Source organism: Mastigoproctus giganteus, chromosome 4, assembly GCF_048544385.1.
Source record: "Mastigoproctus giganteus isolate SK-2022 chromosome 4, ASM4854438v1, whole genome shotgun sequence".
Classification (NCBI taxonomy): Eukaryota; Metazoa; Arthropoda; class Arachnida; order Uropygi; family Thelyphonidae; genus Mastigoproctus; species Mastigoproctus giganteus.
Genome location: NC_143578.1, coordinates 87,505,737 through 87,529,353, shown reverse-complemented (window position 1 = coordinate 87,529,353; position 23,617 = coordinate 87,505,737). Strand labels below are relative to the sequence as shown.

Below are 23,617 nucleotides of genomic sequence, written 5' to 3'. Positions count from 1 at the left end.
GTACAGGTGATTACTATTCAAAAATACTGGAGAAGATGGTTAGCAGTACAGGTATTAAAAGCACTTAAAGAAGAATATAAGCAGCGAGTTTTGTGGGAAGAAGAACAAGAACGATTGAGAAAAGAGGAAGAAGAGCGCTGGCTACATCAGCAGTATGAATCAAGACTTAATCCAAAGAATAGATCTGATTTTATGTTGCTGTTCAGTGATTTAAAAAGTAATTTTTAATATTTAAACTTCCCATCTATTATGAGTACGTCTCAGTTGGCAACTGTTGTAACTTTAAAATTCCTTGAATTAATTTTGAAATTTTATTAGTTATGTTTAAAATTATTAAATAACTAACAATAGGTTAGTGCAAAAGCATAATTTTAACGTAGCCATCTACCAAAGTAGTTTAATTAATTAAATTGGCATCATTTTAGTTATACCTCATATTGTGAATGCCTTCACAACGAATTGCCATGGTATTGTACTACCTTGAATAAGTAACACTTCACCAGTGGAGAAGACTACTGTTATTTATTCTCGGCGGATACCATCACCCAGATGACACCGTTTCAAAGCTTGTTTGTATATGTGTGGGATAATAACTCTACTATCCACTTGTCCCTATTAGACTTAGAAAAGCAAAAAGTAGAGGGAAAGTTATAGTAGGAGTGGAAGAAGAAAAGAAACGGTGTAGAAGAATGAAAGGGACAGTAAGTCCTTCAACTCACACCACTCAAAGTGACCGTTTCAAGGCTTGTTGGCCTTTCATCGGTGAGTGGGCAGGTACCCTGGTGTTGCAATAGTGACAACCCAGTTATGAAGTATAACTTCACAATATGAGAGATGCCTGTGCAGTGATATAAACTATAAAATATTTAAGGGCAAAAGTCTCATACTAAGAGGTAGAATGACTAACATATAGGTTAGCGCAAAAGCATAATTTTAATGTAGCCATCTACCAAAGTAGTTAAATTAATTATTAAATTGGCATCATTTTGGTTATATCTCATGCCTTCACAACAAGTTGCCATGGTATTGTACTAAGGAACACTTTGAATAAGTAACACTTCACCAGTGGAGAAGCTACTGTTATTTATTCTCGGTGGATACCACCACCCAGATGGCACCGTTTCAAAGCTTGTTGGGTGGTGATATCCGCCAAGAATAAATAACAGTAGTCTTCTCCACTGGTGAAGTGTTACTTATTCAAGGTAGTATACTATGGCAACTCATTGTGAAGGCATTCACAATATGACATATAACCAAAACGATGCCAATTTAATTAATTAATTTAACTACTTTGGTAGATGGCTACGTTAAAATGATGCTTTTGCACTAACCTCTATGTTTGTCGTTCAATCTTGTAGCATGAGGCCTTTGTCCTTAAATATTTTATAATTATTAAATAATTTCTTTATTACTGAATATTACTTTCAATATTGTTTTTGAACACACTTACAGTATGAAGTGTCTATTGTCTTCACCATATCTCTCTCTGTCATGTAACAACTTGACTCCTAATGGAGACATTTTTATGAAATTTATATTTGGGTCTTTAAAAAGATTTATTCAGCCATCCCAAATTTAATTAAAATCAGACCAATAGAGATTGGATTTTTTTTATATATAAAATTTTGAGTTATTTCTATATTAGTATAAACTGAAATATGTTTCTGATGATACAGTAGCATCTCATTAATACAAACTTAAGTGGACTTAAATTTCTATGTTTTAAGTAAGAAAATTTATAGGTAATGAAGTCTACCAAAAGTGTCAAAACTTGAGCATTTTTTGTGCATATATATAACAATAATAAGAAATAATAATAAAAATATAAATAAAATAGTAAAACTAAAAAATAAAAACAATGACAAAAGCCTTGCCAAAGAATAATACATATTTTGTTTAGATTTTTTTAGTTATAAGATAAACTAATAAAAAAAGAAACAACATAATTGAAATAATAGTGCATATAAAATTAGTATCACAAAGTAGTAAAAGAAGAATGAATCTTAATAATAAAGGAAACACGGAAATCAATTAGCTTTTGAATCTAAATTAGCCTTATTTAAAGAAAGAAAAAATCTAATTTCATTTCCACAATTTTTTGCGTTATATGCATTCTTAACTACGGCACATACATTATCAAGTATATTAGTTCTTTTATCGGTGTTATTACTGCAAGTCAACACATTATCTATTATATAATCAATACCTTTTGGGAATCTGTTTTAGAAAACAGTGTGTGCTTCTTTACTTATATTGCTGGTAAAAAAAAAAAAAAAATCATCATTTTGGTGTTCTCACACCAAAATGATGATTTTTGCTTTGAACATACACAGTACTGCTAATACTAACCAGTATGATCACTAATAATAATATAATATAACACTAATAATATAATAGTAGTATAATATAACGCTAATAATATAATATTAATAGAATATAATTCTAATAATATACAATATAACACTAATAATATAATAGTAATATAATGCTAATAATATAATATAACACTAATAATATAATACTATAATATAATAATAAAATAATATAACACTAATAATACAATACTATAATATAATACAGTGTTTTTCAACATTTTCGTTGTTGCGGCACACTACAAACACCATTCTACTCATATATATATATTCACAAACTGGAAGTTATTTCTGTTTAGTATATTTAATAATACACTTATTATTTGTTTTAAATGCTTTTTAATATCTCTTTTTTGAACATACATGAATTGTGTGCAATTTAAAAGAAAATATATAAAAAAATTAACACAATTAAATAAAAAAAAAAAAAAAATATATATATATATATATATATATATATATACAATTATAACATTTTAATCAGTGAGATGGTTGCATTTGATGGGATGAGACACGAGGATTTATTGTGGATAGGCTTACTCCCAGCTCCTCTTCTACTGACTTTAGTCTCTCTCTTTTTTTTTTTTTTTTTTTTTTTTTGGTTTAATCTCGTTTAAAGCAGAAAACCCTGTTTCACAAGTAGGAAGTGGAAAACGGCAATAAAATTCTAATTGCCTTTTCCAAAATTCATTTTGAATTTTGATTCAAAATTTGCTAATATTAGCATTAATAAAGTGAATTTCCAGTGACTGGCCACTATGGATCTCAGCCAATTCTTATTCCTCTTGCAAATTAAATTCTAACATTGAAAGATTTCTTGTTGCAAATGGGTCTCTTATCCACAAATATTGTTTTGGTATCAAGGGATGGAAAGTAATGCTCAATTTTTGTCTTTAACAGCTCTAATGTTTCGCTTATTACATTAATTATTTTAATATAATTTGTTTTGGCAGTCAGGGAAAACATTTCTAAATTTTTTTTTCATTTTCATATTTTTTCCATATACTCAATTTTTCTTTAAAGGCAACAACTTGGTCCTTGAGGTAGTCACAGACATTCTCTCAGATATGCCAGACAAGCTGTACTTGCTACCTGGAAGTCTAACACGCTGATGGAACTGATATTCGGGTGACATTCAAGTCAAGTGGACCCAATTTTGGCGAAGTCTGACAGTCTATGACAGTAAAATCCTCTGCTTGCACCTTCACGATGGTGGGACTGTTAGTAATCCTGGGTATAACCTCCATGCACAAGCACACTGTGGGTGTGCTTTCCCATCTCTTCCATCAAGCAGTATGACTGATGACTTTGAGGTTATGATGAACATCATGGCAAGATCTTCCTTACATTTCAAGGGTACAGCTCTAAAATGGTGTTCACAGGCCGGCAGCTAGTTAGTACACCAGACCGAACCTGTTGGTAACTCTTTAGGAGGCTTCCGGATCAGCTAGTGTATAATCTTGCTACCTCTACTCTGCCAAATTGTAACTGGAGGGAGTCCAAGTAGTGTGTATATGGGGGGGAGGGCATTGTCAAGGCCACTTTTATGTCAAGGAACTGGGTATAATCTTACCATATGTATGCCATATCCAAAAATCCCCCCCCTCCCCACTCTTTCTTACCATTAAATACACCATGAACTGTCAAACTAATAGAGTAAGCTTATCTGCGAAAAGATCTAAATGTCCCAAACACTTCCTAGTTCATTTCACAAATATATGTGGTCTCACTTCTAATCTCAACGATGTCCATTTCACTTGCAGTCTGCCAAACCCCATGTACTTTTTCTGACAGAATCTCAGTTATTGGTTGATTCAACTACTGCTCATCTCAATTGCCCAAATTATTCGCTGTATGATTCCTTTCACCTCAAAGGTGGTACTTGTGCATATGTCTGTTCCGATATTCTCTGTCATAGACTTGGTAATTGGAATTTCCTCTTTTTGATTTTCTCTGGCTTAAAATCTCTCTACCTCATTGTGTCAAATTCATCTGTTGTCTCTACCATTCTCCCAACTCCACTAATCACTTGGATCTCTTTGACTTCCTCTCTTTGCAACTTGACTTTCTCCAGTCCAACCTTTCTAACAGTGAGGTGATTTTCCTTGGTGATTTTAATGTTCACAACTCCAAATGGCTTCCGTTTTCTACACCAACCTAACTGGTTGAGATGCTGAGGCTTTTGCAATTACTAATGACCTTGCACAGATTGTTTATTTACCTGCAAGAATACCGGACAATCCTAACCATACAGCCAACACGCTTCATCTTTTTCTCACAAACAACCCGTCTAAGTATACAGTCGAAGTGAGTGGTCCTTTAGGCTACCTCAGATCACAACTTGGTGATTGTCTCTTCTCCAATGGAGCCTTTATCTCATGGCTCTTCCCAACCTCGTATTGTTTGGCATTACAAGAATGCAAAATGGGATGACCTGCGGGATTTCTTTTCTTCTTTTCCTTGGTCGGATTACTATTTCAAAACTTCTGATGTCGACATTTTCTAAGATCGTGTCAGTGAAATTATTCTTGTAAGAATATAATCCTTTAGTCCACACTCCACTTTAAAATCTCATCCTTTATCTAAACCTTGATTTTCCAATAAATGTGCTAAGGCTGTTCAAGAGAAGAAAATTGCATATCGTAATTGGCTTATTTCCGGTTCTTCAGTTTCATTTTCTGCCTACACCAAGGCTTCCAACAATTGTAAAGCAGTTATTAATCAGTCCAAACTAGATTTTGAACCAGGCTAAGAGTAGAAAACTTCCTTCTTGCCCTAATGGTAGCCAAGCATTCTGGTCTTTTGCCAAAGCTATTAGCTGCAACTTTTGCCCATCTCCGCTCCCACCTGTCAAAACCAGATGATTCTGTTGTCACTTCAGCCAAGGATAAAACTGACCTGCTAGAATCCACATTTTTCTTCCAACTCATGTATTAACGATCTTGGTAAAACACCTCCCACCATTCCCAACATGCTCCAATGAATGCCTCCTTTGGCTTCCGTCAAAAGGATGTCAGAAGGATTTTGACGAATCTTGATGCTAAGAAAGCTCTAGGTCATGATGGTATTTCTCCACTTGTTCTCAAAATCTGTGCTCCTGAACTTACTCCTGTTCTCTGCTGCCTTTTTTCACTTTCTTATTCCAAAGATGTTTTTCCTTCTGCTTGGAAATTTGCTCATATCCAGTCAGTTCCTAAAAAGGGTGAAAAATCCCTCCCATCCAATTATCTTCCCATTGCAATTACTTCTACTTTTCCTAACGTAATGGAGAAATCAATTAACTGCCAACTCTTAAACTACCTAGAAACCTTCCATCTGATCAATGATCGCCAGTATGGATTTCGTCAATGTCAATCTAGTGGTGATATTCTGGCTTATGTTACCCATTTATGGACAAATTCAATGGAAAAGTTCGGTGAAACACAAGCAATTGCTCTTGACATCAGGCACCTCCATAGCCAGGTGGGAAGGAGCAGCAGTGCATAGCACACGCTTCTTGATTAGACCGGGGTTCGAGCCCGTCACCACCAAATATGGCCTTAGTTGCTAATGCTCCTAAAAACCAAATAACAATAACAATAACAGCTCTTGACATCTCAAAGGCTTTCGATCATGTTTGGCATAAAGGTCTCCTAAACAAGCTTCCATCTTATGGTTTGCCAACTGTTTTTTTGTAATTTATCCAGTTTTCTCTCGGATCACCCACTGAAGGTGATGGTAGATGGCTCTCTCTCTTCTAACTTCTCCACTAATGCTGGTGTCCCCCAAGGTTCATTTCTTTCCCCTCACTCTTTTCGTCTTGTATATTAATGACCTTCTTCCATTGACTGGAAATCCATAATCATTCATAGTTTTGCCGATGATAGCACCTTGCATTTCATTTTCCATTTTGAGAAGCCTCTCCCTGCTTAATCAGCCACAACTTCTCAAATATCTGCTACCAATTCCTTAAATGCTGATCTGCAATTAATTCTCCAGTGGGGCAAAAACAAGTTAGTTGATTTCAACCCTTCTAGAGAAAAGTTTAAGGCAGTCTTCCCCCCCACCACAATTTCATTCAACCCATGCACAGTACTACTAGTACTAATAATAACTACTACTACTACTAATAGTAACACTAGGTATGAGATGACTTTCATCAACCTGTGCTGTACCACCACTTTGCTTATTTGAGGCTTGAATTGGTTAAACCCATGTTTAGTCTCCAGAACAAAGTTTCTCGGGATGTCCTCCCCCCAACCCTGTCACCTTCAACCCACGCATGGTGCTACTGATATTAATACCGATCAGTACCACTACTAAAACTAATGTAATGTAACACTAATAATGTAGTACTTTTAATATAATACTAACAGTAGGTGATTGATGACTCATTAGCCATTAATACCACCCCTTAGCTTATTTGAGGCTTGAAGTGGTTAAGTCTCGAGATCAAATTTTCCAGCATCTCCTCCCTCCATATCTCCTTCAACTCATGCATGGTACTAAATACTATAGGTTATTTCATGTCTGGGGTTTCAATTTAAAAAAAAAAAAATATATATATATATATATATATATATATATATATATATATACATACACGTATCCTTTTTCTATGCCATATGTGCAACTTAATTTTCATACAGTACCTAACATTTTTTAAATAAATTACATTCTAATTTAATAAATTAATATACTAAAAATTCAAATTTAAATGTAGATATATATATATAGTTCAAGACGCCTGGTCAGCTTGAAGAGAAAAAGGAAAAAGACCAAACCCTCCAGCACATGACAGTAAGACAAAACAAATGGCCCTTAGTCCCCAGCGGCTTTCACTCCTCCTCTTACAGCAACAAGAGGATCAGAGTGGAAGCAGAGGGTGCTTAGAATCTCTGGGTACGACCAGGCTGCCATGCACGGAAACTGAACTTAGCCTGTTACAAGGTAAGATCACTCATCGGTGAAGACAGGATATTAGAGCTGGAAAAGGAATTAGAAAATGTGAATTGGGATATCATCGGTTTGGCTGAAACAAGAAGAAGAAATGAATCACTTATAAGTTTATCAAGTGGAAATCTGCTGTACACCAATGGAAACAGTTAAAGGAGTGAAGATGGAGTTGGCTTTCTGGTCCATAAAGATATAAAAAACAACATTTTGGAATTCAAAAGTACATCACCAAGGGTGTCAAGACTACTGCTCAGAATTTCTAAGAGGTATAAGCTAAAGGTTATAATGATTTATGCATCAACATCGAGCCATGATGAAGAAGAGGTTGAAGAAATGTACACCGAAATTGAGAGTTTTCTAGATGAACAGAAAACTCACTACACTACACTACACTACACTACACTATCATTATGGGAGACTTCAGTGCTAAGGTTGGAAAGAGACAAAACAGCGCAGAAAGGGGAACTATAGGAAATTTTGGAATTGTGAAAGAAATGAAAGAGGTGAAAGACTTGTGGAATTTGCAAAATCTCAAGGAATGTCAGAAATGAACACTTTTTTTCAAGAAAAGAGTGAACAGAAAGTGGACATGGAAGAGCCCAAATGGATTAACAACTAATGAAATCGACTTCATCCCCACTAACAGAAGATATATCGTGAATGATGTTACTGTCCTGAATAAGGTAAATGTTAGAAGTGATCACAGAATGGTAAGATATACACTTGATATAGATGTAAGAAAAGAAAGGAAAAAACTGAAAGAAAAAATACAATGGTCTTTGAGATAACAGAAGAGGAGAAAAAGCAGTATGTACTGGAACTTAAGAACAAGTTTGAGCTTCTGCAGATTGCCCAGGACCAAGATATTGACGAGGAATATTACAACTTTCTGAAAGTGATAAAACCCAGAAACCTATAGGTAAAAAAAAAAATCCAAAGAAGAAAAAATTAGTCAAGAAACACTTGTCATGATGAACCGAAGACAACAAATGAAGAACAAGAAAAACACTGATAAGAAGAAAATTGAGTATACTCAGTTACGCAAAGCCATTAGAAAGAGACTCAGAGAGGACAAGAAAATTTAACACAAGAAAAGTAGAAAAAGCATTAAGGGAAAACAAAGGATTTAAATCAGCAGCCATGAGCAGTAATACAGAAAGACAACTGATACTGAAACTGAAGAATAGCAATGGTGTACTTATAAATAGCAGAGAAGGCATAATTCACATAGCAGAAGACTACTATAAAGAGTTATACAAGGAGAGAGGGAATGATGCCAGCAGTGGGAAATATGGATTGCAAATTAGTAGCACATACAACATACCTGATATCCTTCCTGATGAGGTAGAACATGCATTGAAGAATAAGAAACCCCATGGGAAGATGAAGTTACTGTAGAGTTGTTAAAATTGGGAGGAAGAGACATGATACAAAAACTGGCAAGACTCTTCACAAAATGTATTAGAAAAGGTGTGACACCTAAGGAATGGAATAATGTAATCATAGTTTTGCTGCATAAGAAAGGAGATAAATCAGAAATTGGAAATTATAGACCAATTAGCTTGTTATCCCACATCTACAAGTTGTTCACAAGGGTCATTACTAACAGATTAGAAAGAATACGTGATAAGAATCAACCGAAAGAGCAAGCTGGCCTTAGGACAGGATTCTCAACTATGGATCACCTTCACGTAATGTCACAGCTAATGGCGAAAGCAAATTAATATAAGACACCATTATGCCTGGCATTTGTGGATTATGAAATGGCATTTGACTCCATACAGCATAAGGCAATGTTTTGGGCACTGGAAAGACAAGGCATAGATACCCCATATATTATGATTTTGAATAAACTATATGAGAATGCTACCTCCTTTATTAGACTAGACAAAGACAGTAATAAATTTAAAATTGAGAAAGGAGTTTGACAAGGAGACATATCTGAAATTGTTTACTGCTGCCTTTGAGGAAGCTTTCTGAAGATTAGACTGCTCGCAGAAAGGAGTCAATGTGAATGGAGAGTACCTAAACCATTTACGATTTGCAGATGGAATTGATTGTGATATGATAAGCCATGATCCCAAAGAATTAGAGGAAAATCTTAATCGGTTATGCACAGTTAGTAAATATTTTGGACTAAAGATGAATATGGCTAAAACAAAAGTAATGATGAATAAGTATGCCATAGAAAAGGATATAGTGATTAAAGGAGAATTAATTGAAAAGGTGGAGTCATATCCATATCTGGGATAAGTCATTAGCTGTAATAATAATAAATGACTTGGAAGTCAAGAGAAGAATAAATTTTGGGTGGATAGCATTCAGGAAATATAGTCACATACTGAGGAGCAATATCCCAATTTGTCTGAAGCATAAAATAATGAACCAATGTATACTACCTACCATGACTGATGGAAGTTAAACTTGGGCACTCACCAAAAGAATGGAAGAGAAGCTGAGAACTACACAGCAAAGAATGGAACAAATTATATTGGGATTCAGACTGTTAGATAAGAAGAGAAACACATGAATTAGGCAGCAAACTTAAGTAAAGGACATTCTTATCAAAACTAAAGAACTAAAATGGTCTTGAGCAGGACACATAGGAAGAAAACCTGGAAGACAACAATGGAGATGGACAGATGAAATTCATGAGTTTGTGAGTAGTAAATGGATGGCCATTGCACAAAACAGATGGAACTGGAAAGTTGCTGGAGAGGCCTTCATCCTGCAGTGGATTGAAATTGGCTGATGATGATATACAGGGTGTTTCAGTTAAACGTTTCAGAACTTCTAAGAGGGGTAGGGTACATCCTGACAACTCGAAATCATATAGCAATGTGGGGTCGGAAATGCTTTCCTGAAGCGGTATTGTACACAGAAGTCGTCGTGCGACGTCGTGCAGCACAGATTCGATTTTCAGTCAATGTATGGGCCGGTATTATGGGAGATCACCTCATCGGACCTTACCTGTTACCGTGTCGTCTAACCGGACCTATCCACTTGATCTTTCTGCAACAAGTATTGCCACAACTTTTGAGAGATGAACAGATTTCTGCATCGACGCAACAGACAATGTGGTTCCAACACGATGGAGCCCCTGCCCATTATAGCGGAGATGTTCGTAACTACCTGGATGTCACATTTGGTCAACAGTGGATCGGACGTGGTGGTCCCATGCGTTGGCCTGCTCGGTCACCCGACCTATCATGTCTTGATTTTTATTTCTGGGGTCATATGAAATCGCTAGTTTATGACACCCCCGTTGACAATGCTGAGGAGCTGGTTGCAAGAATCGCAGTAGCTGCCGAAGAAATTCGAAATTCGCCTAGAGTATTCCAGAATGTTCGGATGTCCATGCGTCGGAGATGTGAGGCGTGCATTGTAGCCCGTGGAAGAAACTTCGAACACTTACTTTAATCCATGTACCTTTTGCTTCTTTTCATGTATTATTAAAACGATTTCTCACTTACGGTCTCTTTTCTTTATGGTGCTTCTGTGTACAACACCGCTTCAGGAAAGCATTTTCGACCCCACATTGCTATATGATTTCGAGTTGTCAGGATGTACCCTACCCCTCTTAGAAGTTCTGAAACGTTTAACTGAAACACCCTGTATATAGTTCAGATTAACACTCAAAACACTTTTTCATGATTCATATTTTAATTTATAAGTTTACTTATCTTCTTATATTTTACATTATTTTAATTTCAACATATAGCAGCACAGAAGGAGGGAGAAAGTTTTATACCCTTACTTAAGAAGCATATTAAATCTAAGGTAATACATCCAGTTGACATGGGTGGCCAATGCAATTTTAAGTCAGTTTGATGTAACTTAAGCTGGGAAAACAAAAATCAGAATAGTGTGTTATAGGCCTAATGGTTGTAATGATTATAACAAGCACCAGTTGATGATGTTACCAACAGCAAATTCTAAATGGGAAGCATTCAGGGAAATAATGATACATGCTACTAGGCTTTTCATACAAACTAAGAAATACTACTCAATTCTTAGACCTAAATGAAAGTCAGATGAACTAATGAGACTTGTGGTAGAGAATAAAAATGTATGGGATGCATGTAAATTATTAAGTGCTACAGAAGTGTATGCTAGATATAAACTCTTGTGCAATCAAGCCACAAAGAAGTTTAGACAAATTAAGGCAGATTTTGCTGTTTTTGGCAAAGGATGCAAATAAAAACAGCAAAGAATTCTTTACTTATGTAAACACTGGAAGAATCACATTGGGGCACTTAATATTAATGGTTTAACCGTTGATGATCCTGCTCAGGTTTCTGACAAATTGGGTAGGTATTTTGCATCTACGTTCACACCTGAAGAATTCTTTAGGCAAGGGATAACAGAAGTTTATCAAACTATAATAGGGAACAGTGATTTTGTGACAACTAAGTGAAAAGTGGAAGAGAAATTGTTGAAGTTAAACATAAAAAAGGCACCTGTGGTGGTGGGACCAATTATATTAAGGGAGGAAGCGAAGTAAGTAAGCAAAACCTTAGCCATAATTATGAGAACATTCTTGGATTTGGGGGCAGGGTCCCTGTGGATTTGAGATGTGCAAATGTATCTCCAATTCACAAAGGGGATTCAAAGGATAATTTCTACTTATAGACCTGTTAGCTTAACTTCTGCTCCAGTGAAACTAATGGAGTCACTGGTTAAGGAAGTAATTCAGGACCATCTAAATAGGAGTGCAGTTATACTTCAGTCTCAGCATGGGATTGTTAAGGGTAGATGTTGTCTGACCAATTTGATTGGATACTATGATGCAGTGACAAAGGAACTGGATGCAAAAAATAATTTTGATATCACATACAGTGGCAGACAAAAGAATTGCATCACCTTAAAAAAAAAAGTAACATTTTTAATGAAACTTATAAGATATTGTTTGATTACAGTCATTTTGTTTGTCACAAAGCAAAGATATTGCCTAAGATAACACTTCTATTGCATCAGACAATAATTGCATGGCATTGCATCAGCCATTTCTATAAATACCGCTTTGAAAGGTATTTATAGAATTATAGAATTTACTAATGCATGCTCATTAGTATCATGTTTTGTGGAGGTGTAAGCGTAGATCCATATATTCAGTTGACAACAAGAAAAAAAAATGTAGCTGTTGCTCTGTCCCAGGAAGGGCTTTCTATGCATGCTATCACTGATAAAATAGGCTGCCACCAGTCAACAGTATCCCAGGTGCTGAAATTCAAGAAATGAAATGAAACCAGTGATGTGAAGAGAAGACCTGGATCAGCCTGTAAGAGAGTGACTACACCTTCCCAAGATCGATATTTGAAATGGATATGCCTTTGTAATCGCCATTCTAGTGCTCCTGATCTAAAACTGGACTTTGAATTGGCCTCTCGTGTTGAAACAAGTGCATGAACTATCAAAAGACGGCTTTCAGAATGTGGTCTGCATGTTTATCAGCCCGAGAAGAAGCCTTTGTTGACCCAACAAAGGCTTCTTCTCGGGCTGATAAACACGCAGACCATATTCCTATTCATTATCAGGAAGAAGCAACTTACTTGGGCTAAAGCGCATGTTTCATAGACAAAAGAGCAATGGGACCCAGCCATCTTTTCTGATGAATTGAAATTCAACCTGCATGGTTCAGATATGAAGCGATATGTCAGAGGACAAAAATCAGAGGCATACCATCCCGACTGCATAACACTGACTGTAAAGTTCCCCTCAGGTCAGATGGTCTGGGGATGCATAACAAGCAAAAGGCTGGGGTGAATTAATTTTATTAACAGAACGGTGAATGCAGAAACCTACACTGTTATCTTGGAGGAGTGACTGAAACCCGTTATTAGGGATCATCATTGGCCATTTTCAATCCACTGCAGGATGAAGGCCTCTCCAGCAACTTTCCAGTTCCTTCCGTTTTCTGCAATGGCCATCCATTTACTACTCACAAACTCATGAATTTCATCTGTCCATCTCCGTTGTTGTCTTCCAGGTTTTCTCTTAGCTCCTTTTGGGTACCATTCTGTTATTTTCTTAGTCCATCTGTCATCATGTCTTCGAGCTATGTTTCCTGCCCAAGACCATTTTAGTTTTGATAGAATGTCCTCTACTGCCTAATCCATGTGTTTCTCTTCTTATCTAACAGTCTGATTCCCAATATAATTTGTTCCATTCTTTGCTGTATAGTTCTCAGCTTCTCTTCATTCTTTTGGTGAGTGCCCAAGTTTCACTTCCATACGTCATGGTGGGGAGTATACATTGGTTCATTATTTTATGTTTCAGACAAATTGGGATATTGCTCCTCAGTATGTGACTATATTTCCTGAATGCTATCCATCCAAAATTTATTCTTCTCTTGACTTCCAGCTATTTATTATTATTACAGCTAATGACTTGTCCCAGATATGGATATGACTCCACCTTTTCAATTAATTCTCCTTTAATCATTATATCCCTTTCTGTGGCATACTTGTTCATCATTATTTTTGTTTTAGCCATATTCATCTTTAGTCCAAAATCCATACCAACTCTGCATAACTGATTAAGATTTTCCTCTAATTCTTTGGGTCGTGGCTTATGACCACAGTGTCATCTGCAAATCGTAAAGGGTTTAGGTACTCTCCATTCACATCGACTCCTTTCTGCAATCAATCTAATCTTCTGAAAGCTTCCTCCAGGGCAGCAGTAAACAACTTCGGAGATATTGTGTCTCCTTGTCGAACTCCTTTCTCAATTTTAAATTTATTATTGTCTTTGTCTAGTCTAATAAAGGAGGTAGCATTCTCATATATTTTCTTCAAAATCATAATATATGGGGTATCTATGCCTTGTCTTTCCAGTGCCCGAAACATTGCCTTATGCTGTATGGAGTCAAATGCTTTTTCATAATCCACAAATGCAAGGCATAATGTTGTTTTATATTCATTTGCCTTCTCCATTAGCTGTGACATTATGTGAAGGTGATCCATAGTTGAGAATCCTGTGCTAAGGCCAGCTTGCTCTTTTGGTTGATTCTCATCACGTATTCTTTCTAATCTGTTAGTAATGACCCTTGTGAACAACTTGTAGATGTGGGATAACAAGCTAATTGGTCTATAATTTCCAATTTCTGATTTATCTCCTTTTTTATGCAGCAAAACTATGATTGCGTTATTCCACTCCTTAGGCACCACACCTTTTCTGATGTATTTTGTGAAGAGTCTTGCCAGTTTTTGTGTCATATCTCTTCCTCCAAATTTTAACAACCCTACAGTAACTTCATCTTCCCCCGGAGCTTTCTTATTCTTCAATTTCTCCAATGCATGTTCTACCTCATCAGGAAGGATATCAGGTATGTTGTATGTGTTACTAATTTGCAATCCATCTTCCCTACTGCTGGCATCATTCCCTCGTTCCTTGTATAACTCTCTATAGTAGTCTTCTGCTATTTGAATTATGCCTTCTCTGCTATTTATAAGTATACGATTGCTATTCTTCGGTTTCACTATCATTTGTCTTTCTGTATTACTGCTCATGACTGCTGATTTAAATCCTTTGTTTTTCCTTAATGCTTTTTCTACTTTACTTGTGTTAAATTTTCTTATGTCCTCTCTGAGTCTCTTTCTAGTGGCTTTGCATAACTGAGTATACTCAATTTTCTCCCTGTCGGTGTTTTTCTTGCTCTTCATTCGTCATCTTCGGTTCATTGTGATAAATGCGTTTTATGCATTTTGCCTTTTGAGAAGATATTTATGGCATTAGGTATATCAGGTGGAGTCTTTTTATTGGATTTCATTCACAAAGATATTTATCCCATCTAACAAATGCATTTTGAACATTTCTTCAACCCACAGTGCAGCACAAAACACATTATTTGCAAAATTCACAAGTGACGCAGTTTTTTTGTCCGACACTGTACTTGGATTTCAGAAAAGTTTTTGCTGTTCTTGAACATAAAAGGTTGCTGTACAAATTGGAGCAGTGTGGCATTAAGGTAAAGTTACTATGGATAAAGGGATAGGTGAGTGGGAGAGGACAGAGAGTGGTTATCAATGGACACTGCTCTTCGTGGAAAAAAATTATTAGTCAAGTCCCATGGGGTTTAGTGCTAGGCCCATTGTTGTTTTCTGTATATATTAATGATATTAATTAATAAGGGTGTGTCAGGCTTAATGTTTAAGTTTGCAGATGATACAAAGGTTGGCAAGTCGGTTAATTACAGTAATGAAAATAAGCTACTGTAACAAGGTCAGAAAAATAGGCAGATGGACTGATAAATGGAAATTAATATTTTAATGATTAACATTGACAAATGCATGGTGCTACATGTGGGTAGCAGTAATCCCACATTAATGTACCAACCGTGTACTACACTCAAGGTAGTAGAAAATGAAAAAGACTTGAAAATAATTGTGCAGCCAGATTGAAGTTCTCTGAGCAGTGTGCAGAGGCTATGATGACAGCTCTTGGTTTTGTGAAGGATATACTGGAATTTTGCTAGCAGGGATAAGGAGGTGATTATCTGATTGTATAAAGCAATGGTCAAGTCACATCTTGAGTATTGCATACAGGTCTGGAAGTCTCATTTTAGAAAGAATGTACAGCTGCTAAAATGGTTGCAGAGAATGGCAATGAGATTGGTGAGGGGAACAAAGGGATACTCTTACCAAGAAAGGGTTTGCAGAACCAAGCCTTTCTTAGTAAGAAAGGCTTGGTTCTGCATATTGCTGCATTTGAAGACTAGGCACTTTCAAAGTGATCTGATGAAGGGGAAGGTGGTTGCTGAATAGATATATTGCAGAATTCAAATTGGGGAAGGGTGGTTGAAGAATAGATATTAGCATTAGTAAAGGCACATGATGCAAGAAGCTAGCTTATATAGCTTCAGCCAAAAAAAAAAAAAAAAAAAAAAAAAAACCCTCCTCATTTCACCCATCCACTCACACTGAATGTTTGTCTAGTTCTGCCTTGAATCTATTTAAGCTATCAACTTCTACGACAGATGGAAGTTGTTTATTCCAGCAATCAACCATCTGCTGGCTAAGAGCAAACTTCCACACATCTATCCTATAACTATCTTTCCTCAATTTGGATTTATGCCCAGGGAAGAAAAAACAAATTTTTCATTATAAATTTTTTATTCTATTGCCAAATAGATGTAGCTATATCCCTAATCTCAAATTTTCTAATATTCCACTTTTCTCATGTTTACAATGTCTTCCCCCCTCCTCCATTTCAAATAACCTTCCTTTCTCCCAAACATAAGTTTTCCTGCAGCCTCACATGCTTTTGTAAATAACATGTCTGCATCTCATTGGGGAAAAATTACTGATTTTGTTTAAATACTACAAGTTCATTATTTCTTACGTATTTTCATGGTTTTCTCTCCTATTCCTTTCATGTTTGGTATTGTAATGCTGCATTTTTTGAATTTATCTCTGTTATTTCTATTTATCTCTATTATCTGTCTATCATAACCCACCCACATTTCAAATAACCTTCCTCTTTCCCTGACAAATTTTCCTGTAGCCACACGTGCTTTTGTAAATAGCATGTCTCTATCTCATCAGGGAAATTGCATCCCTCAAATAATTTTGTTTAAATACCATGTCACAGTTTTTTTTATATTCTCATAGTTTTCTGTCCTATTCCTTTTATATTATGTATTGTGACTGCTTTTTTTTTTAATTTTTTTTTTCTATTCTGTATTTAATTACCATTAAATGAAGTGCCATTCCCATAGTATCTCTTGTTGTCGACAAACCATATTTTCATATGGCTTTGTCAACCATGCCTCTTGGAAACCTATTGTTAAAATAGGTTATGGAGAAATTTTTTTAAGCTCATCTAATTTTTTCTGATCACAAACTCTTATTGCTCTGTATGTTAGTGTCTTATTGATGCTGTTTTTGATATTCATCAGATCATTCGAATTAAAGTTAAATGTAAGTCGGAGTCCATCTTTTTTTCTATAAATCTCAGGGACATACTTATAAACTGGTGCGTGAGGTGCTAGCTGAAGCCCCATACCTACTGTGGGGGGGGGGGGGGGGAAACACTCTCGCACTTACAATGGGAATTCAAATATGTATTACCTGGTAAAAAAATGTATAGTTTAATAGCAGCAGATAAATTATTAATTTAATTCAAAAAAATGATGTATATTTCTATTAACTTATCTCTGTCAAATAATCTGTATCTACATTGACATTTAAATCAAATAAATCTTTTTCTCTGTATATAAGTGTGTGAAAAATATTTAACACCACTCACTCTGCCACAATGATAGCAAACTATAAAACTATAGATGGACAACAGTAGATGGGCATTTTGCAGAAATAATAAGGGATTGTGGAAGAGGATGGGACCTTTTTATTTTTATAGAAACCTAATTCCAGTCTTGATTGAGAATTGTCAAGGACACTTCCGAGATTATTTTCCCTAATGCTGAAACCATTCTTAAAATATTTTTAACAATGCCCATAACAAATACGAGTAGCAAAAGGCCATTTTTGATATTAAAAAAGGATAAAAAATTGTTTAAGGAATAATTTAGTAAAAATAAAATGTCTGATTTATCCTTACCATTTATTGAAACAGAATTAACGAACTCAATAAATTATGATAATATAATTGATGTATTTGCAAAGATAAAAGCCAGAAAAAAATGCTTTTATTTATGATTCTTATTTGATTATTATTTTTACTTCGATAAATACCTGATTTTCATTCTGATTTATGATCACATTAATTATATCACTGGTCAACACCAAAAATGTTTCTGGCTTGAAAATAGTCAATTCTTAATTTCAGCATGAGAAAAATGAATATAACATTTAAAACTCTTAGTTAGCTCTCAGTTCCACAATATAGCTCCTCTTATGATTTAGGGGAATATTGGTGAATACTAGGTTAATTTGGACTCTAGAGAATAGATAGGTTGATAACACTGAAACAGGCACCGATACACCATGTTTTTTTATTTTTTTGTGTTTTTTTGTTTTTTTTTTTTTGTATTTCTGTGTATCATTTACCTTGCAAGTGATGTTATGAGTGATGTTCATTTCATTTTTTTTTTTTTTTTCAGGTTTATGGACAAAAATTACATAAAAAGCCAGGATGCCACGTAAATGTATTAATAGTGTTGACAATTTTTGTTGTGTGTGTGTGTGGTGATATGATATTTTCTACTCAGAAACGGCAATTGACTCCACTTGTGAAGACAACCTACTACCATTATTTTGGCTGTAAGGTAGGGGATGAAGACAAACCCTGGGCATCTCATATTTGCTGCAACATGTGCTGTAAATCTCCATGGATGGTTGAATAACAAAGGACGTTCAATGCCTTTTGCCATCCCAATGATTTAGAAGAAACCTTCAAATCTTGTAAATGACTGTTATTTCAGCATGGCATGTCAAAAAAAAAAGGAAGTGGACTGTGGCATACCCCAACATCCCATTCAGCTATCTGACCAGTGGCACGTGGATGGTCTGCCTGTATGTCACCCTCCAGAAGTGTACACTTTGGAGTCTGATGAAGATGGGGACAGTGTGATGAATGATGGTCAACCTGGGCCTTCAACATCACAGGATCCTAATTTTGTGCCAGGACCTGAGTCGCACAGAATCACTCAAGGTGAACTAAGTGATCTAATTCAAGACCTAGATCTATCAAAAGATAAAGCAGAGCTTCTGTGATCAAGGCTCCAACAGTGGAATCTTCTGCAACAAAATGTCAAGGTGTCTGTGTACAGGAGCAGGCAGAATGCTCTGACTCCATATTTTAAAAGTGAAAATAACCTTGTTGCCTGCTGTAATGTCAGTGGTTTGATGACATTTTTTAATGTGGAGCACAACCCACAGGACTGGAGACTATTCATAGACCCATCAAAGCTAAGTTTAAAAGCTGTTTTGCTCCACAATGGCAACGCTCTCCCTTCAATTCCTCTAGGTCATGCTGTCCACATGAAGGAGACATATGAGAATATGAAATTAATTCTGGAAGCAGTGAATTTCAAAGACCACCAATGGCAGATCTGTGGAGACCTGAACACGATTGCAATACTGCTTGGCATGCAGTTGGGATACACGAAGTACTGCTGTTTCCTGTGTGAGTGGGACAGTCGGGCTAGATCCTCACACTACAAGAGAAAAGCCTGGCCTCTAAGGGAAAGAAAAAAATGTCCAGCACAATCCTCTGGTTGATCAAAGCAAAATTCTTCTGCCCCCTTTACACATCAAACTGGGACTGATGAAGAACTTTGTTAAGGGGATGAACCAAGATGGAGAAGCTTTCAAGTACCTGAGAGGATAATTTCCACTGTTGAGTGATTCTAAGGTTAAGGAAGGAATCTTTCTTGGCCCGCAAATTCGTGAACTTTTAAAGGATGAAAACTTTGAGTGAGTCCTCCAGGGAAATGAGAACGGAGCTTGGGAAACCTTTAAAAGTGTTGCGCATGACTTCCTGGGAAACCAAAGAGCTGAAAACTATGTTGAGACTGTGAGCAACCTTCTAGAAAAGTATCATCAATTAGGCTGCAACTGAAAATCACTGAAAATCCACTTTCTCGACTCTCATCTGGACTTCTTCCCGTGGTGTAGTGAGTGATGAGCATGGTGATTAATTCCACCAAGATATTTCAGCAGTGGAAAGAAGATATCGTGGTAGGTGGAACACTTCTTTGCTTGCTGACTACTGTTGGACAGTAACAAGAGATGCCCGAGAAGTGGAATACAAGCGAAAAGAAGGTGCTGTCGTGAATAGGCCACATTTTGAGAAAGTACTTTCAATTCCTGTGCAGTTCTTGTTTTTTTATGTTTTAATTAAAAATAACTGTGATTTATGTTCTATAAAGAAAATTTAAATATGAGATTGTTTTAATATTACTTTTCACTCTCTCTACTACTGAAATTACAATATTCTTAGACAATAGCAAAAGTACTGTATCTCAAAAACTAGATGCTAATGAAAAAATTTCTGAAGTCATATTTGTTTTTCTCAACCCAAAATTAGTTAAGTTTGATTATTTTAAGAAAGGAAACAAATTCAAAGACTTTTTGTTGAACAGTGTTTATTGTTTATGTCGAATGTTGCGCAATTTTACCTTATTATTTGTGATTTGGATGTTATTGTGTTTAGTTACTGATTATAATCTTGAAATATAAATGATTATTTATATTACCTGTGGTTTTTAATTTTTGTAAATATGTTACTGGATATAGCATGTCTATATGTATTATTTTATGTTATTAATTTTGATATTAAATTTTTTTTAATATCTATTTCTTTAAATACAAAATACCCAAACCTACAAAGGGCATAAAGCATCTCAGATCTCTAAAAGTGTAAGTACGGCCTGCTACACCTGAGTAATAATAGAATTTTGTAATATCTCTCTCTCTCTCTCTCTCTCTCTGTGGCAAGACATCCAAAAATAGCAGTTTTCCCATCCTATTCTTGTTACGTTATGAACTTAATATGCTTATCTACAAGGTGCTACCCAAATGTTCCCGAAATTTGAATGTTGCATGGGAACTACATCTAGTACAGACTTGTGGCACTAGGTAAGAGTGCATGCGTCCTTTGTGAATCAGTGTGCTATGTGGCATTGGGCTGGATAAAGTAAGTTTTGCATAGTTTACAATTGATGTGAAAGAGCAACTTGCTTGCATTAAACTTTGTTTCCTTCTTAACAATACAGTAGCAGAAACCCATAAAAAGTTTAAACAAGATTTTGGTGACAATGCTTTAGGCCAGATGCAGACCTACTACTGGTTTAATAGTTTTAAAAATGATCGAATGTCAGTGATGACGATGATCACTGTGGCATCCATCATTGAGCACCACCCTGGAAAATGTCACTAAAGTTTGGTCAGTGATCTGTGAAGACCACAGGTGGATCATCCATGACATTTGTGGCATTGTAGAACTATCGTACGGCATGTGTCATTGGATTTTGTCAGACGAGTTGAACAGTCTGTACGAGAAGCACAGTGGTTCCCTCACCGTCCTCCCCACACCGGGTGGAAAAGGCCCTGGTTCAAATCCCGTTGATGATATGAGGAACTTTAACGGGCTTTTTTCACTCCATGGCTAAGTTAGTCAGTCTCAGGCGTAGATAGCAAGGTTTTAGAAACTTGGGTTTTTCATCCAGCAAAACAGACAAATCGACCACAGAACACACACAATCAACAGACGTAAAAACACACAGCATGGCATATAAAAGACGAGTTGAATATGAAAAGGATTGCAGCCAAGTTTGTGCCACAGTTACTGAGTGAAGACCAAAAGCAGCATCACATGGAAGTTAGCAGAGATCTTCAAGAACGGGCCAGGAGTGATCAAAACTTCCGTTCTACACAGTTGGATATATGGATATGGATATGACTCAGAAACCAAGCAATAATAATCCCAGTGGAAGAGCCCATCTTTGCCCTGAACAAAAAAAGCCCGACAAGTGAGGAGCAATGTGAAGTCCATGCTGATCTGTTTTTTGGATATTGACGAGATTATCCATAAGGAATTCATCCCTCCTGGTCAGACCATCAATGAAAAGTTCTACTGTGACGTCCTGAGGTGGTTAATGGAAGCCATCAGGAGGAAACGTTCAGAGAAGTGGCACACAAAGAACTGGGTCCTCCATCACGAGAACGCACTGGCTCACACATCTCTGGCTGTGGCACAGTTTTTAGCATCCAACAACATGGCAATCATCTCCACACCCTTATTCACCAGACTTAGCCCCCTTCGACTTCTTCCTCTTCCCAAGAATGAAAATCAAGCTGAAGGGTTGAAGATTTCACAGTGTGGAGGATATCGCAGGCGGTTCTGAACACTGTGACAAAGAAGGACTTTCAGGACGCGTTCAAATCATGGGAGAAGTGCTGAGATCAGTGTTTATGGTCTCAAGGGGACTACTTCAGAGACCCCTTGGCAAATAAGACCCAGAGTGAGTCTAATTTATTTTATAAATACATTTCAGGAACTTTTGGGTAGCACCTATATATACTCATAAAATTGTTTTGTTTCCCCATGTTCTTGCACATCAGAAAAATATTGTCCACATTTCTAATCCATATCAAGGGTGCTGCTCTCACTGGAACATTCTATTGAGAGAAGCAATAGAGATAATAAAAACTAAATGAATAAGCTACTATTTAGTTCGATGAAAATTAAGTTATTACATTTGGATTTGGAACCTGAGAATTTAAAATTTGAAGGGAAAATTTACATAAAGAGACATATGGATGAAGTATGGGGAATATTCTTTCACTGTGACAAGCATCTTTATGGAAGATTTTGAAGAGAGTTACTGGTTTGTCACTTAATATGGATTATTTAAGTGGACAATATTTTTTTTCACATGAAAGTGAGGAATCTGTCTCCTACCAGAAGAAGCCAAATAAAAATGCAACATTTTTTGAGAAGCTTATAAAGTTTTGTTCCTTACTACCACTTTAGTATTAGTTTTTGCAATGTGATGCAATGAAGAAAAGCTTATTCAACACCAGTCAAAATAAATAAATAAAAAATTATCCTCTTCATTTGCCCGTTCCTGCTTATAATTTTGCCAAACTTTCTTTAAATTATTAATTTAAAGAAAGTTTGGCTATTTAGACCAGAGCCAACACAGTCTTGAATGCCCTGTCAGTTTGGGCTGAAGAGAATAAGCCAGAAATCTCTACAGATAAAAACAGAACCCTGCTTCTCAAAGGCCGTCTTGACATCAACAGACCCCCAACCATTTGTTATAAAGGACATGCACTCAAGAATCAACATTCATTCAAATATTTAGGTGTCACCTTAGATGATCGCAGAACTTTCATGCCACATCTAAAGTCCATGAAAAAGAAGGCCAAAAATTATATCAATATGCTTGCTCACTTCACCCGCAAAGACGGGTCTTAAGGGACCTGCACTCCACCTTCTTTATTCAGCTGTTTTTGTACCATTCGTAACATGTGGCGCTGCTGTGTGGTTCCATCATTTGTCCATCATCAGCACTAGGAACGTTATTCTGCAGATACAATGGTTGCATTATTAAAAATGACACGGGCTTGTAGAACAACATCAAAAGCAGCACTACAAGTATTAAAGAAGGTGGAAAGCAGCCTTCACATTGCTTTCCCTTGCCATCAGAAAGAACAAAGAAACTGAATTCCTGGAGATAAAAGCTATTGTTGATGCAGATCCGAAACCAGAACTCCGGTGTACTTGGCAGGAACTTGTTTCCCCTCTGGAAAATCCGTTGGGATGATTCCACCAAAGGCAGTACTACCAAGCTATTTCTACCTAGTGTCTCCTACCTCAACAAACAAAGACTTGGCTGGTTC

General features: G+C 36.3%; 1 protein-coding gene across 1 annotated transcript in view; it reads left to right on the top strand.

Moving 5' to 3' along the window:
* LOC150086888 (IQ motif and ubiquitin-like domain-containing protein) overlaps positions 1-23,617 on the top strand; it is a 257,010-nt gene that overhangs the window by 58,742 nt on the left and 174,651 nt on the right. Inside the window, exon 5 of the mRNA XM_090371662.1 lies at positions 7-217. Coding sequence (XP_090227788.1) covers positions 7-217 — 211 coding nt within the window. The remainder of the gene's footprint in view (positions 1-6; positions 218-23,617) is intronic.